Here is a 15,578-nt window from a genome sequence, read left to right as displayed (position 1 = left end):
CCCCATCTCCCCCCGGCCCCCCCCGGCACTCTCTACAAGAGCCACAGTCGCTGATGACCGCGGTGGTGACGACGCCAACGGCAGTGGTGGTGGTAGTGGTGGTGGTAGTGGTGGTAGTGGTGGTGGTAGTGGTGGTGGTAGTGGTGGTGGTAGTGGTGGTGGTGGTAGTGGTGGTGGTAGTGGTGGTAGTGGTGGTGGTGGTAGTGGTGGTGGTGGTAGTGGTGGTGGTGTTGACGACGTCGACGGTAGTGGTGGTAGTGGTGGTAGTGGTGGTAGTGGTGGTGGTGATAGTGGTGGTGGTAGTGGTGGTAGTGGTGGTGGTGGACTAGTAGTGGTAGTAGTGGTGGTAGTGGTGGTGGTGGTGGTAGTGGTGGTGGTAGTGTGTGTGGTAGTGGTGGTAGTAGTGTGTGTGGTAGTAGTGGTAGTGGTGGTAGTGGTTGTGGTAGTGGTGGTAGTAGTGGTAGTGGTTGTGGTAGTGGTGGTAGTAGTGGTGGTGGTAGTGGTGGTAGTGGTTGTGGTGGTAGTGGTTGTGGTAGTAGTGGTGGTGGTAGTAGTGGTGGTAGTGGTGGTGGTGGTGGTAGTGGTGGTAGTGGTGGTAGTGGTTGTGGTAGTGGTGGTAGTGGTGGTAGTGGTGGTGGTCGAGTGGTGGTGGTAGTGGTGGTAGTAGTGGTGGTTGTAGTGGTGGTGGACTAGTGGTGGTGGTGGTGGTAGTGGTGGTGGTAGTGGTGGTGGTAGTGGTTGTGGTGGTCGTGGTGGTGGTAGTGGTGATGGTAGTGGTGGTGGTAGTGGTGGTAGTGGTTGTGGTGGTAGTGGTGGTGGTAGTGGTGGTGGTAGTGGTTGTGGTGGTAGTAGTGGTAGTGGTGGTGGTAGTGGTGGTGGTAGTGGTGGTAGTAGTAGTGGTGGTAGTGGTGGTGGTAGTGGTGGTGGTGGTGGTGGTAGTGGTGGTAGTGGTTGTGGTGGTAGTGGCGGTGGTAGCGGTGGTAGTAGTGGTGGTAGTGGTGGTCGTGGTGGTAGTGGCGGTGGTAGTGGTGGGGTAGTAGTAGTGGTAGTAGTGGTAGTAGTGGTGGTAGTGGTGGTGGTAGTAGCGGTAGTAGCGGTGGTAGTGGTGGGGTAGTAGTGGTGGTAGTAGTGGTGGTAGTGGTAGTGGTGGTAGTAGCGGTAGTGGTGGTAGTGGCAAGCGAACGCGTTTGGGTCAACCCCCCCCATGTGCACGGACTCAATGGATGACCCCTTACCGCGTGCTAGCGGTGCTCGATAGCGTCACAACCGCCGCCAACGCCACGGGCCGCCACCATCGGCGTCACGCGTCACACCCGAGCCTGTCGCCGTGACGACGCGTCGCGCCCGTGCCTGTCGCCGTGACGACGCGTCGCGCCCGTGCCTGTCGCCATGACGACGCTCTTGCGAGTCGCGCAGAGTTACCCGAACAACAACATCAACAACTAAAATTAAAAAGGAAAACAAAAACGACAAAGTGAAGCGTCGTCGTTACACGCCGCGGATCCGGCTTCGCACGCCGGCGCGCGCCGGTGCACGACGGCGCACGCGAGGCAGACAAAGGTTCCCGCGCGCCGCCTCCGAGCGACACTTGGGGCAAGTGCTGCTCGTAGCGAGTCGCTGGCGGTGGCGGCGGCGGCGGCTACGAAGGCCGGCACGCTGTGACGCACCAGCCGGGGTCGGGGGCGTCCGCCTTTGCCTCTCCCGGTTGTCGATGTTCTACTCCGCGCCCGCATCTTGACCGTGCTGCTGCTGCTTCTAAGCCTAGGGGACCCCCCCCCCCCCACCAGTGGCAGCTGTCCCTGTGCGGCACAAGGCTGCACGCAACACCAGGCGTACTGAACACAAAGGCGCACACGTTCACGTCGAAACTCACAGACCTACACGTGATGTACAGACACGTAGGACTCGTGCAGAGAGCCACAGACTCATCGCCTGACAGCCACAGACTCACACGGAGAGTCACGGACTCACACAGAGAGTCACAGACTCACACAGAGACCCACAGACTCACACGGAGTCACAGACTCACACAGAGACCCACAGACTCACACAAAGACCCACAGACTCACACAGAGAGTCACAGACTCACACAGAGACCCACAGACTCACACAGAGACCCACAGACTCACACAGAGACCCACAGACTCACACAGAGACCCACAGACTCACACGGAGACCCACAGACTCACACGGAGTCACAGACTCACACAGAGACCCACAGACTCACACAGAGACCCACAGACTCACACAGAGAGTCACAGACTCACACAGAGACCCACAGACTCACACAGAGACCCACAGACTCACACAGAGACCCACAGACTCACACAGAGACCCACAGACTCACACGGAGACCCACAGACTCACACGGAGTCACAGACTCACACAGAGACCCACAGACTCACACAGAGACCCACAGACTCACACAGAGAGTCACAGACTCACACAGAGACCCACAGACTCACACAGAGACCCACAGACTCACACAGAGACCCACAGACTCACACGGAGTCACAGACTCACACAGAGACCCACAGACTCACACAGAGACCCACAGACTCACACAGAGACCGACAGACTCACACAGAGACCCACAGACTCACACGGAGACCCACAGACTCACACGGAGTCACAGACTCACACAGAGACCCACAGACTAACACAGAGACCCACAGACTCACACAGAGAGTCACAGACTCACACAGAGACCCACAGACTCACACAGAGACCCACAGACTCACACAGAGACCCACAGACTCACACGGAGACCCACAGACTCACACGGAGTCACAGACTCACACAGAGACCCACAGACTCGCACAGAAACCCACAGACTCACACAGAGACACGTAGACTCACACAGAGACCCACAGACTCACACAGAGACCCACAGACTCACACAGAGACCCACAGACCCACACAGAGAGCCATGGGTCGTGGTGCTGGTGGTGGTGTGGTGCGTGCGTGCCCAGTGGCGCTCGCTTGCGAGCCGCAGCGCCTTGCACCCCACCCCCCGTGCACTCCGCCAGCGTCTTTCTGCCTAGGGGACCCCCAGTGGCAGTGGCGGTGGGGGGTGGGGCCCCCCTCACTCCCCGCAGGGGGCCCCTGGCCCCCCGGCGCCGCTGCCGCCTTGGCGAGGGTCGGGGGGGGCCGCGTCCATCTGTGCGCCGTCGCCGCTCGCCGCCTGACAGCTCTCTTCGTAGGAAGGCGGCGGGTCTGGGGGTGCGGAGAGACACGGAGACACAGAGACAGACACAGAGACACGGAGACACAGATATAGACACAGAGACACAGATATAGACACAGAGATAGAGACACGGAGACACAGAGACAGACACAGAGACACGGAGACACAGATATAGACACAGAGACAGAGACAGAGACACGGAGACACAGATATAGACACAGAGACAGAGACACGGCAGCCGGAGATAGACACGGAGACACGGAGACACAGATATAGACACAGAGACACAGATATAGACACAGACACAGAGACAGAGACACAGCAGTCGGAGATAGACACAGAGACAGACACAAAGACAGACACAGAGCAGAGACAGACACAGAGACAGACGCAGAGACAGACACAGAGACAGACACAGACACAGAGATAGACACAGGGACAGACACGGAGACAGACACAGAGACACAGAGACAGACAGACAGAGACAGACACAGAGACAGAGAGACAGAGACACAGAGACAGACAGACAGAGACAGACACAGACACGGAGACAGAGAGACAGACACAGAGACAGACACACGTACACACACATACACACACACGCACACACACGCAAGCACCCATGCACGCACACACACGCACACACACGCACGCACACACACATACGCGCACACACACACACACGCACACACACGCGCACACACACACGCACGCACACACGCACGTATACACACACACACGCACACACACGCGCACACACACACGCGCACACACACGCGCGCACACACACGCACACACGCACGCATACACACACACGCACGCATACACACACACGCACGCATACACACACACGCACGCATACACACACACGCACACACATCCCCCCAGCCGCCCTCCACTCACCGTAGGGAAAGAGGGCGGCACTGAACTCGGGAGGAAGCAGCAAAGGATGATGGGACGAGGCGGCGGCGGCGCCAGCGGCGGCACCGGCAGCGCCGCCGCTGAAGAACGGCACCGTCTCCCCCGGCGCCAGGCAAAGCTGAGGGGCGCCAACACCAAACGGCGACGCCGGGGGGACCGGTGCCAGGGGGGCTAAGGCACCGCCGCTGGCACCGGCGGTGTCGGCGTCAACGCCGGCGTGCGTGGGCGTGGGGAAGTAGCGTCCGTCCTGCAGCTGCGAGTGCAGCTTGGTGGGCAGAGCGGTCGCAGAGGCCTCTACGGCACGGGGTGGGGGGAGGGGGCGGCGAGGGGGGAGGGGGTGAGCGCGGTGAGTGTGGTGAGCGTGGTGTGGTGAGCGCGGTGGTGAGCGCGGTGAGCGGTGATTGTGGTGAGCGCGGTGTGGTGAGCGTGGTGTGCGGTGAGCGTGGTGTACGGGGTCAGGGTGACACACACACAGGGTGATACACACGGGGTCAGGGTGACACACACACAGGGTGACACACACAGGGTGACACACACACACGGGGTGACACACACACAGGGTGACACACACACAGGGTGACACACACACAGGGTGACACACACATAGGGTGACACACACATAGGGTGACACACACACAGGGTGACACACACACAGGGTGACACACACACACAGGGTGACACACACACACAGGGTGACACACACACAGGGTGACACACACACACGGGGTGACACACACACAGGGTGACACACACACAGGGTGACACACACACAGGGTGACACACACACACAGGGTGACACACACACACAGGGTGACACACACACAGGGCGACACACACACACGGGGTGACACACACACAGGGTGACACACATACAGGGTGACACACACACATAGGGTGACACACACACAGGGTGACACACACACAGGGTGACACACACACACAGGGTGACACACACACACAGGGTGACACACACACAGGGCGACACACACACACAGGGTGACACACACACACAGGGCGACACACACACACAGGGTGACACACACACAGGGTGACACACACACAGGGTGACACACACACACAGGGCGACACACACACAGGGTGACACACACACACAGGGCGACACACACACACAGGGTGACACACACACACAGGGTGACACACACACAGGGCGACACACACACAGGGTGACACACACACACAGGGTGACACACACACACAGGGCGACACACACACACAGGGTGACACACACACACAGGGTGACACACACACAGGGCGACACACACACACACAGGGTGACACACACACAGGGCGACACACACACACAGGGTGACACACACACACAGGGTGACACACACACACAGGGTGACACACACACAGGGCGACACACACACACAGGGTGACACACACACAGGGCGACACACACACAGGGTGACACACGGCTGAGTGTCGGCGTCTCACCGTACAGCCGCCCGTCTCCACCACCACCGCCGCCGCCATAGCCGACCGCCGTGGGTGGCGGCAGGGGCGGTGCGGTGGGCGTGAGCGCCGTGGCGGGCCCGGGCCCCAGGGAGCGCAGCACCGGCACGTTCCCCACCACGATGGGCAGCGTGGCCGCCACGCCGATGCTGCGGATCGCCACCTGCGGGGACGGGGGAGGGAGGCAAAGGCGGGTCGGCTCGGATGTGGCGGTGGAAAAAGACGACCCGCGCCGCATCTGGGCCGGCTCGGCTCGGATGTGGCGGTGGAAAAAGACGACCCGTGCCGCATTCGGGCCGGCTCGGCTCAGATGAGGCGGTGGAAAAAGACTCGCGCCGGATCCGGGCCGGCTCGGCTCAGATGAGGCGGTGGAAAAAGACGACCCGCGCCGCATCCGGGCCGGGTCGGATGTGGCGGTGGAAAAAAAAAAGATCGTCGCCGGGAGAGGAGTGGGGTTATGGGGGAGGGGGGCGGTACCTGGACGAAGTAGTCGACGTCGATGAGGTGGCACAGGAAGAGCTGCGACTGCGGCAGCGGCGGCAGCGCGATGCGCTCCAGCCACTGCGCCTGCTGGCGCGCCCCCACCGAGCCGCCCTCCAGCTGCGCCAGCGTGCGCATGTCGTACATCACGCAGCGCCCGCGGAACGTCACCTTCTACGCACACGCACACACGCACGCACGCACACACGCACACGCACGCACGCGCACACACACACACACGCACGCACACACACGCAGACACACGCACGCACACACGAACGCACGCACGCACGCACACACCAACACACGCACACACACACTCACACGCGCACACGCGCACACGCACCCACACACACGCACACACACGCAGACACACGCGCAGACACGCAGACACACACGCACACGCGCACACACACCAACACACGCACACACACACTCACACACGCACACGCGCACACGCACACACGCACACACGCACGCACACGTGCACGCAGACACACACATACGCACACACACACACGCAGACACAACACAACACACACACGCAGACACACACACGCACGGACGGTGTAGCCTTCAACAGAGCGTTCCGCGCCTACGAAGGAGCGTTGTGCGTGGGCAGAGCACGTACGGCCCGCCCGCCCGGCCCTGTCTCTCCCCGCCCACCCCGGTGGGGACGTTGACCACGCACGGCATCGGTAAGCCTGGCACCGGTGCCCGGGGTCACCCCCCCCCCCCCGCCCCACCTGCACAAGGGTCGCGGTGATGCCGGAGACGCTTTTGCCGGTGCCGTTGTTGATGAGGCAGGTGAGGTGGATGACCTGGCCCGGCACGTAGCCCCGCAGGTCGGAGCTCACGGCCAGCGTGACCGTGGCGCTCTTGAAGAGCGAGTAGTTCACCTTCTTCTGCACCTCCACCACGGACGGGCACTGCCAGCCGCAACGGGGGCGGGCACACAGAGAGCCATAGACTCACACAGAGAGCCATAGACTCACACAGAGACCCATAGACTCACACAGAGACCCATAGACTCATCATAGAGACCCGTAGACTCACACAGAGAGCCACAGACTCACAGAGACACATAGACTCACATAGAGATCCATAGACTCACACAGAGACCCATAGACTCACACAGAGACCCATAGACTCACACAGAGACCCGTAGACTCATCATAGAAACCCATAGACTCACACAGAGAGCCATAGACTCACACAGAGACCTATAGACTCAGCGTAGAGACACGTAGACTCATCACACAGAGACCCATAGACTCATCACACAGAGACCCATAGACTCATCACACAGAGACCCATAGACTCATCACACACAGATAGACCCATAGACTAACACAGAGACCCATAGACTCACACAGAGACCCGTAGACTCATCATAGAGACCCATAGACTCATCACACACAGATAGACCCATAGACTCACACAGAGACCCATAGACTCATCACACACAGATAGACCCATAGACTCATCATAGAGACACATAGACTCACACAGAGAGTCATAGACTCGCACAGAGACCCATAGACTCATCATAGAGACCCATAGACTCATCATAGAGACCCATAAACTCATAATAGACACCCATAGACTCATCACACAGACCCAAAGACTCATCACACAGACCCATAGACTCATCACACAGACCCATAGACTCATGATAGAGACCCATAGACTCATCACACAGAGACCCATAGCCTCGTCACACAGAGACCCACAGACTCATCACACAGAGACCCACAGACTCCCCACACAGAGACCCACAGACTCATCACACAGAGACCCACATACTCATCACACAGAGACCCACAGACTCACCACACAGAGACCCACAGACTCATCACACACAGAGACCCACAGACTCACCACACAGAGACCCACAGACTCACCATACACAGACCCACAGACTCACCACACAGAGACCCACAGACTCACACAGAGACCCACAGACTCACCACACAGAGACCCACAGACTCACCACACAGAGACCCACAGACTCATCACAGAGAGACCCACAGACTCACACAGAGACCCACAGACTCACCACACAGAGATCCACAGACTCACCACACAGAGACCCACAGACTCACCACACAGAAATCCACAGACTCACCACTCACACAGAGACCCACAGACTCACCACACAGAGACCCACAGACACACCACACAGAGACCCACAGACTCACCACACAGAGACCCATAGACTCACCACACAGAGACCCATAGACTCACCACACAGAGACCCACAGACTCACACACAGAGACCCACAGACTCACCACACAGAGACCCACAGACTCACCACACAGAGACCCACAGACTCATCACACAGAGACCCACAGACTCACCACACAGAGACCCACAGACTCATCACACAGAGACCCACAGACTCATCACACAGAGACCCACAGACTCACCACACAGAGACCCACAGACTCACCACACAGAGACCCACAGACTCACCACACAGAGAGACCCATAGACTCACCACACAGAGACCCACAGACTCGCCAAACAGAGACCCACAGACTTACCACACAGAGACCCACAAACTCACCACACAGAGACCCACAGACTCGCCACACAGAGACCCACAGACTCACCACACAGAGACCCACAGACTCACCACACAGACCCATAGACTCATGATAGAGACCCATAGACTCATCACACAGAGACCCACAGACTCGCCACACAGAGACCCACAGACTCACCACACAGAGACCCACAGACTCACCACACAGAGACCCACAGACTCATCACACAAAGACCCACAGACTCATCACACAGAGACCCACAGACTCACCACACAGAGAGACCCACAGACTCACCACACAGAGACCCACAGACTCACTACACAGAGACCCACAGACTCACACAGAGACCCACAGACTCACACAGAGACCCACAGACTCACCACACAGAGACCCACAGACTCATCACACAGAGACCCACAGACTCACACAGAGACCCACAGACTCATCACACAGAGACCCACAGACTCACCACACAGAGAGACCCACAGACTCACCACACAGAGACCCACAGACTCACCACACAGAGAGACCCACAGACTCACACAGAGACTTGCACATCAAATCGCCCGAGCTCTGTGATCCTATCACTGTCGCTTTGATGGCGATGGCAGTGGTGGTGACGATGGCGATGGCGGTAGTGATGGCGATGGTGATGGTGGTGATGATGGCGATGGTGGTAGTGATGGCGATGGTGGTAGTGATGGTGGTGGCGATGGTGGTAGTGATGCCGATGGTGATGGTGGTAGTGATGGCGGTGATGGTGGTAGTGATGGCGGTGATGGTGGTAGTGATGGCAGTGGTGACGACGGTGGTGGTGATGGTGGTAGTGATGGCGGTGATGGTGGTAGTGATGGCGATGGTGGTAGTGGTGGCGGTGATGGTGATGGCGGTGGTGGTGGTAGTGATGGCGGTGATGGTGGTAGTGATGGCGGTGATGGTGGTAGTGATGGTGGTGATGGCGGTGATGGTGGTAGTGATGGCGGGTGATGGCGGTGATGGTGGTGGTGATGGCGGTGATGGTGGTGGTGATGGTGGCGGCTGCGGTGGCGATGTCTGCGGTGACGATGGCGGTGATGGCGGTGATGGTAGTGATGGTGGTAGTAATGGCGGTAGTGATGGCGGTAGTGATGGTAGTGATGGTGGTAGTGATGATGGTAGTGATGGTGATGGCGGTGATGGTGGTAGTGATGGTGGTAGTGATGGTGATGGCGGTAGTGATGGTGGTAGTGATGGTGATGGTGGTAGTGATGGTGATGGCGATGGTGGTAGTGATGGCGGTGATGGTGGTAGTGATGGCGGTGATGGTGGTAGTGATGGCAGTGGTGACGACGGTGGTGGTGATGGTGGTAGTGATGGCGGTGATGGTGGTAGTGATGGCGATGGTGGTAGTGGTGGCGGTGATGGTGATGGCGGTGGTGGTGGTAGTGATGGCGGTGATGGTGGTAGTGATGGCGGTGATGGTGGTAGTGATGGTGGTGATGGCGGTGATGGTGGTAGTGATGGTGGTGATGGCGGTGATGGTGGTGGTGATGGCGGTGATGGTGGTGGTGATGGTGGCGGCTGCGGTGGCGATGTCTGCGGTGACGATGGCGGTGATGGCGGTGATGGTAGTGATGGTGGTAGTAATGGCGGTAGTGATGGCGGTAGTGATGGTAGTGATGGTGGTAGTGATGATGGTAGTGATGGTGATGGCGGTGATGGTGGTAGTGATGGTGGTAGTGATGGTGATGGCGGTAGTGATGGTGGTAGTGATGGTGATGGTGGTAGTGATGGTGATGGCGATGGTGATGGTGGTGGCGGTGATGGTGGTAGTGATGGCGGTGATGGTGATAGTGATGGCGGTGATGGTGATGGTGGCGGTGGCGGGGACTGACGCGGCAGTCGGGCAGCAGGTTGAGGTCGAGGGGGTTGAGCACGTAGAGGGGTGTGCGGGCGCTCTGGTCGGCGCGGTACCACGCCGCCTCCAGCACGGCCTGCACCGAGTACTCCACGCGCCCAAAGCGGCCCTCAAACGACGTCGGCACCGACACTGGGCGGGCACGGGGGGAATGGGGAGTGGGGGGAGTGGGGGTGGGGGGAGTGGGGGTGGGGAGAGTGGGGGTGGGGGGAGACGGGGGCAGACGAGAGTGAGCGGGCGAGCGGGCGGGTGAATGACCAAGTGTGGGAGCGAGTGAGTGAACGAGTGATTGAGTGAACGAGTGCGGGAGCGAGAGATTGAGCGAGTGAGTGAACGAGTCGGTGTGGTAGTGAGTGAGCGAGTGAGTGAGCCAGTGAGCGAGCGAGTGAGCGAGTGCGGGAGCGAGCGATTGAGCGAGTGAGTGAATTAGTTAGCAAGTGTGGTAGTGAGCGATTGAGCGAGTGAGTGAACGAGTGAACGAGTCAGTGTGGGAGCGAGTGAGCCAGTGAGTGAGCGAATGAGTGAGCGAGTGAGGAAGCAAGCGAGTGAGTGAGTGAGTGAGTGAACGAGTCGGTGTGGTACCGAATGAGTGAGCGAGTGAGTGAGTGAACGAGTCGGTGCGGGAGCGAGTGAGTGAGCGAGTGAGCCAGTGAGTGAGTGAACGAGTCAGTGTGGTACCGAGTGAGCGAGTGAGTGAGTGAGCCAGTGAGTGAGCGAGTGAGTGAGTGAGCCAGTGAGTGAGTGAGTGAGCGAGCGAGTGAGCGAGTGAGCGAGCGAGTGAGTGAGCGAGTGAGCGAGTGAGTGAGCGAGTGAGTGAGCGAGCGAGTGAGTGAGTGAGTGAGTGAGCGAGCGAGTGAGCGAGTGAGTGAGTGAGCGAGCGAGTGAGTGAGTGAGCGAGTGAGCGAGCGAGTGAGTGAGTGAGCGAGTGAGCCAGTGAGTGAGCCAGTGAGTGAGTGAGCGAGTGAGTGAGCGAGCCAGTGAGTGAGTGAGCGAGCGAGTGAGCGAGCCAGTGAGTGAGTGAGTGAGCCAGTGAGCGAGTGAGTGAGCGAGTGAGCGAGCGAGTGAGGGCGAGCGGTGCGGCCGGCTCACTGGGCAGGGGGAAGTGGAAGGTGAAGGAGTGGTTGCCGGAGCCCAGTGCTCCTGACGAGTCTGGAAAACAGGGAAACCGCGCGGGTCAACGGCGCCCCGAGCCACGCGAGCGAGCCAGAGCGAGCCAGAGCCACGCGAGCGAGCCAGAGCGAGCCAGGCCAGGGGGTGGTGGTTGTGCATCTCAACCGGTGCCGGACCATCGCTCGTTGTCGTATCGTTGATGAACGCCCATCGTTGGTAGACAAGACGGTGACGTCGCTTTCACGGGAAGGTCAAGAACCACGAGGAGGTTCTTTCTTAATTTTAGAACTTTCGTGACTGCAGGAATTATTATTTGGTTCTTTTGGTTAAGTCACGTCTAAAGATAAAATAATAAATTAAATTAAATAATTTAATTTGTGACCGAGTGAGTGAGCGAGCGAATTTAGGAGGTTCTTCTCTTGATGACAACTCCAGATTGTCAGAGGTCACTCACAACAGCCCCACCTAGCGGAGACGTCACGGGCCACCGCCACCACCACCACCGCCACCAACGCCGCCACCTCCATCACCGCCGCCACCACCACCAACACCGCCACCATCACCGCCACCACCACCGCCACCACCACCGCCACCACCATCACCACCATCACCCCCACCACCACCAACACCGCCACCACCGCCGCCGCCACCACCACCACCACCGCCACCACCGCCGCCACCACCACCACCACAACCACCTTCCCCGTTATTGGCCTGCGTGGCATTCCTAAGCAGTGCCCTTTCATTTCTTGACCGAATTCGAAAAAAATGCCTCTTGTTGTTGTTGTGGTTGTTGTTTTTGTTGTGCAGTTGAGTCCGCCAGCGGGGGCAGTGAGTGGGGGGCAGGGAGTGGGGGGCAGGGAGTGGGGGAGTGCCCCCCCCCCCGTGTGCCCACTCCACGTTACCTTTCTTCCACAGCAGCAGCGCGAGGCGCACGTACTGCTCCGTTGCCTCCGGCTCGGATGAGGAGCCCCCCCCCTTCTGGCTCACCTGGCAGCGGCCCACGCACTTGGCGTGCACGGCTGGGGGGCCCCGGGTCGGGTGGTGGGGGGCCCCGCGGACACACAGAGGGACACACACACGGACACGCACGGACACACACACACACGCAGGGACACACACGAACACGCACACACACACACGCACACACACGCACGGACAAACACGCAGGGACACACACATGCACGGACGGACACACATGCACGGACGGGCACACACACACGGACACACACTCACACACGGACACACACACACACGCACGAGCACACACACGCACGGGCACACACACGCACGGGCACACACACGCACGGACACACACACGCACGGGCACACACACGCACACACACACACGGACACACACACACACGGGCACACGCACGCACGGACACACACACGCACGGGTACACACACGCACACACACACCCACGCGCGCACACACACACAGGGATGATTAGAAAACTCTGGACCAGTTTCAACATTCAGTGACTCACCAGTTCGCGATTGCGTCAAAGCAGCTGAGAGGCTGCAGAGGTGAGAGGGAGGGAGAGGGTGGTGAGAGAGAGAGGGGAGATGAGAGGGAGGGAGAGGGTGGGAGAGGGTGGTGAGAGGGTGGTGAGAGGGAGGTGAGAGGGTGGGGGAGGGTGGTGAGAGGGAGGGAGAGGGTGGGGGAGGGTGGTGAGAGGGTGGTGAGAGGGAGGGAGAGGGTGGTGAGAGGGTGGTGAGAGGGTGGGGGAGGGTGGTAAGAGGGTGGTAAGAGGGTGGTGAGAGGGAGGGAGAGGGTGGTGAGAGAGAGAGGGGTGATGAGAGGGAGGGGGAGGGTGGTGAGAGGGTGGTGAGAGGGTGGTGAGAGGGTGGTGAGAGGGTGGTGAGAGGGTGGTGAGAGGGTGGTGAGAGGGTGGTGAGAGGGTGGTGAGAGGGTGGTGAGAGGGTGGTGAGAGGGTGGTGAGAGGGTGGTGAGAGGGTGGTGAGAGGGTGGTGAGAGGGTGGTGAGAGGGTGGTGAGAGGGTGGTGAGAGGGTGGTGAGAGGGTGGTGAGAGGGTGGTGAGAGGGTGGTGAGAGGGTGGTGAGAGGGTGGTGAGGAGGGTGGTGAGAGGGTGGTGAGAGGGTGGTGAGAGGGTGGTGAGAGGGTGGTGAGAGGGTGGTGAGAGGGTGGTGAGAGGGTGGTGAGAGGGTGGTGAGAGGGGGTGGTGAGAGGGTGGTGAGAGGGTGGTGAGAGGGTGGGGGAGGGTGGGGAGAGGGTGGTGAGAGAGAGAGGGGTGATGAGAGGGAGGGAGAGGGTGGGTGGGGAGATGGTGGGGAGAGGGAGGGAGAGGGTGGTGAGAGGGTGGAGTTGGGAGGATAAGTGGAGGTGGTAGTGGTGGAGAGACGTGAGCAGGTGAGGTGGTGGAGGTGGAGGTGATGGAGGTGGAGGTGGTGGAGGTGGTGGAGGAGAGACGTGAGGTGGAGGTGGTGGTGGTTGACGTGGTGGAGGTGGAGAGACGTGAGCAGGAGAGACAGGAGGATGATGAGGCTGAGGGGTGGTGGTGCGAGGTGGTGGTGCGAGGTGGTGGTGGTGCGAGGTGGTGGTGGTGGTGGTGCGAGGTGGTGGTGGTGGTGGTGCAGAGGTGGTGGTGCGAGGTGGTGGAGTTGGTGGTGGAGGTGGTGGTGGAGTTGTTGGTGGAGTTGGTGGTGGAGTAGAGACCTCTGAGCCAGGAGGAGGCTGCCCCGCCGAGGCTGAACGAGACGTCGCCCGAGACGATGTCCCCGGGGTAGTAGACGAGGCGGTCGCCGTGCAGCAGCACGCGCAGCGACTCCGCCTTGCCCATCGCGAGCGTGGCGCGTGTGTGTGTGTCTGTGTGTGTGAGAGTGTGTGTGAGAGAGTGTGTGTGTGTCTGTGTGTGTCTGTGTGTGTATGTGTGTCTGTGTGTGTGTGTGTCTGTGTGTGTCGGTGTGTGAGTGTCTGTGTGTGTGTCTGTGTGTGTGTGTCTGTGTGTGTGTGTCTGTGTGTGAGTGTCTGTGTGTCTGTGTGTGTGTCTGTGTGTGAGTGTGCGTCTGTGTGTGTGTGTATGTGTGTGTGTGTCTCTGTGTGTGTGTGTCTGTGTGTGAGTGTGTGTCTGTGTGTGAGGGCGAGTGTCTGTGTGTGTGTGTCTGTGTGTGTGTATGTGTGTGTGAGAGAGAGTGTCTGTGTGTGTGTGTATGTGTGTGCGTATCTGTGTGTGTCTGTGTGTGTGTGAGAGAGTGTATGTGTGTGTGTCTGTGTGAGTGTCTGTGAGAGAGTGTCTGTGAGTGTGTGTCTGTGTGTATGTCTGTGTTTGAATGTGTATCTGTGTGCGTGTCTACCTGTGTGTGTCTACCTGTGTCTGAGTGTGTCTGTGTGTCTTTATGTGAGTGTCTTTATGTGTGTCTGTGAGGACATCTGCGTGTCTCTGTGTGTGACTCTGAGTGGATGCGTCTGTGTCTCAGTGTCTGTGTGTGACTCTGAGTGGGTGCGTCTGTGTCTCAGTGTCTGTGTGTGACTCTGAGTGGGTGCGTCTGTGTCTCAGTGTCTGTGTGGGACCCCCCACGACGGCTCGCTGGGGCAAGTGCCGCGAGCGATCGAGTGTGGGGCGCCTACATGCTCACAGGCGCATGTCGCAGGAGTTGCACTGTACTCTGCACACAACGCGCCAGCCACTCGCTGCCGAGAGGGGGCGAATCGGATTACGACGCCGAGGGGGTGGGGGTGACGCCCCGGCTGACATGTTGGTAAGGGACGTGACGCCCCGGCTGACATGTTGGTAAGGGAGATGCCCCGGCTGACATGTTGGTTAAGGAAGAGACGCCCCGGCTGACATGTTGGTAAGGGGAGACGCCCCGGCTGACATGTTGGTAAGGGAGACGCCCCGGCTGACATGTTGGCAAGGGAGGAGACGCCCCGGCTGACATGTTGGTAAGGGAGGAGACGCCCCGGCTGACATGTTGGTGAGGGAGGAGACGCCC

The 15,578-nt window shown here is 59.4% G+C and overlaps 1 protein-coding gene across 1 annotated transcript; it reads right to left on the bottom strand.

The window, feature by feature from the left end:
- Window positions 1-696: 696 nt before the first annotated feature.
- Window positions 697-14,602, bottom strand: LOC133361120 (arrestin domain-containing protein 1-like). The gene is made up of 9 exons (XM_061579976.1): window positions 14,302-14,602; window positions 12,527-12,643; window positions 11,601-11,660; window positions 10,489-10,643; window positions 6,811-6,993; window positions 6,062-6,238; window positions 5,567-5,747; window positions 4,091-4,402; window positions 697-3,216 (listed from the first exon to the last, which is right to left on the bottom strand). The coding sequence occupies exons 1-9, from the start codon at window positions 14,423-14,425 to the stop codon at window positions 3,086-3,088; spliced, it is 1,440 nt and encodes a 479-aa protein (XP_061435960.1). The 5' UTR covers window positions 14,426-14,602; the 3' UTR covers window positions 697-3,085.
- Window positions 14,603-15,578: the final 976 nt, after the last annotated feature.

The sequence above is a fragment of the Lethenteron reissneri genome, chromosome 71 (assembly GCF_015708825.2).
Source record: "Lethenteron reissneri isolate LAM-NWPU_2019-01 chromosome 71, ASM1570882v1, whole genome shotgun sequence".
Taxonomy (NCBI): domain Eukaryota; kingdom Metazoa; phylum Chordata; class Hyperoartia; order Petromyzontiformes; family Petromyzontidae; genus Lethenteron; species Lethenteron reissneri.
Note: the sequence above shows the minus strand (reverse complement) of the source record. Positions and strands in the feature narration are given on the sequence as shown.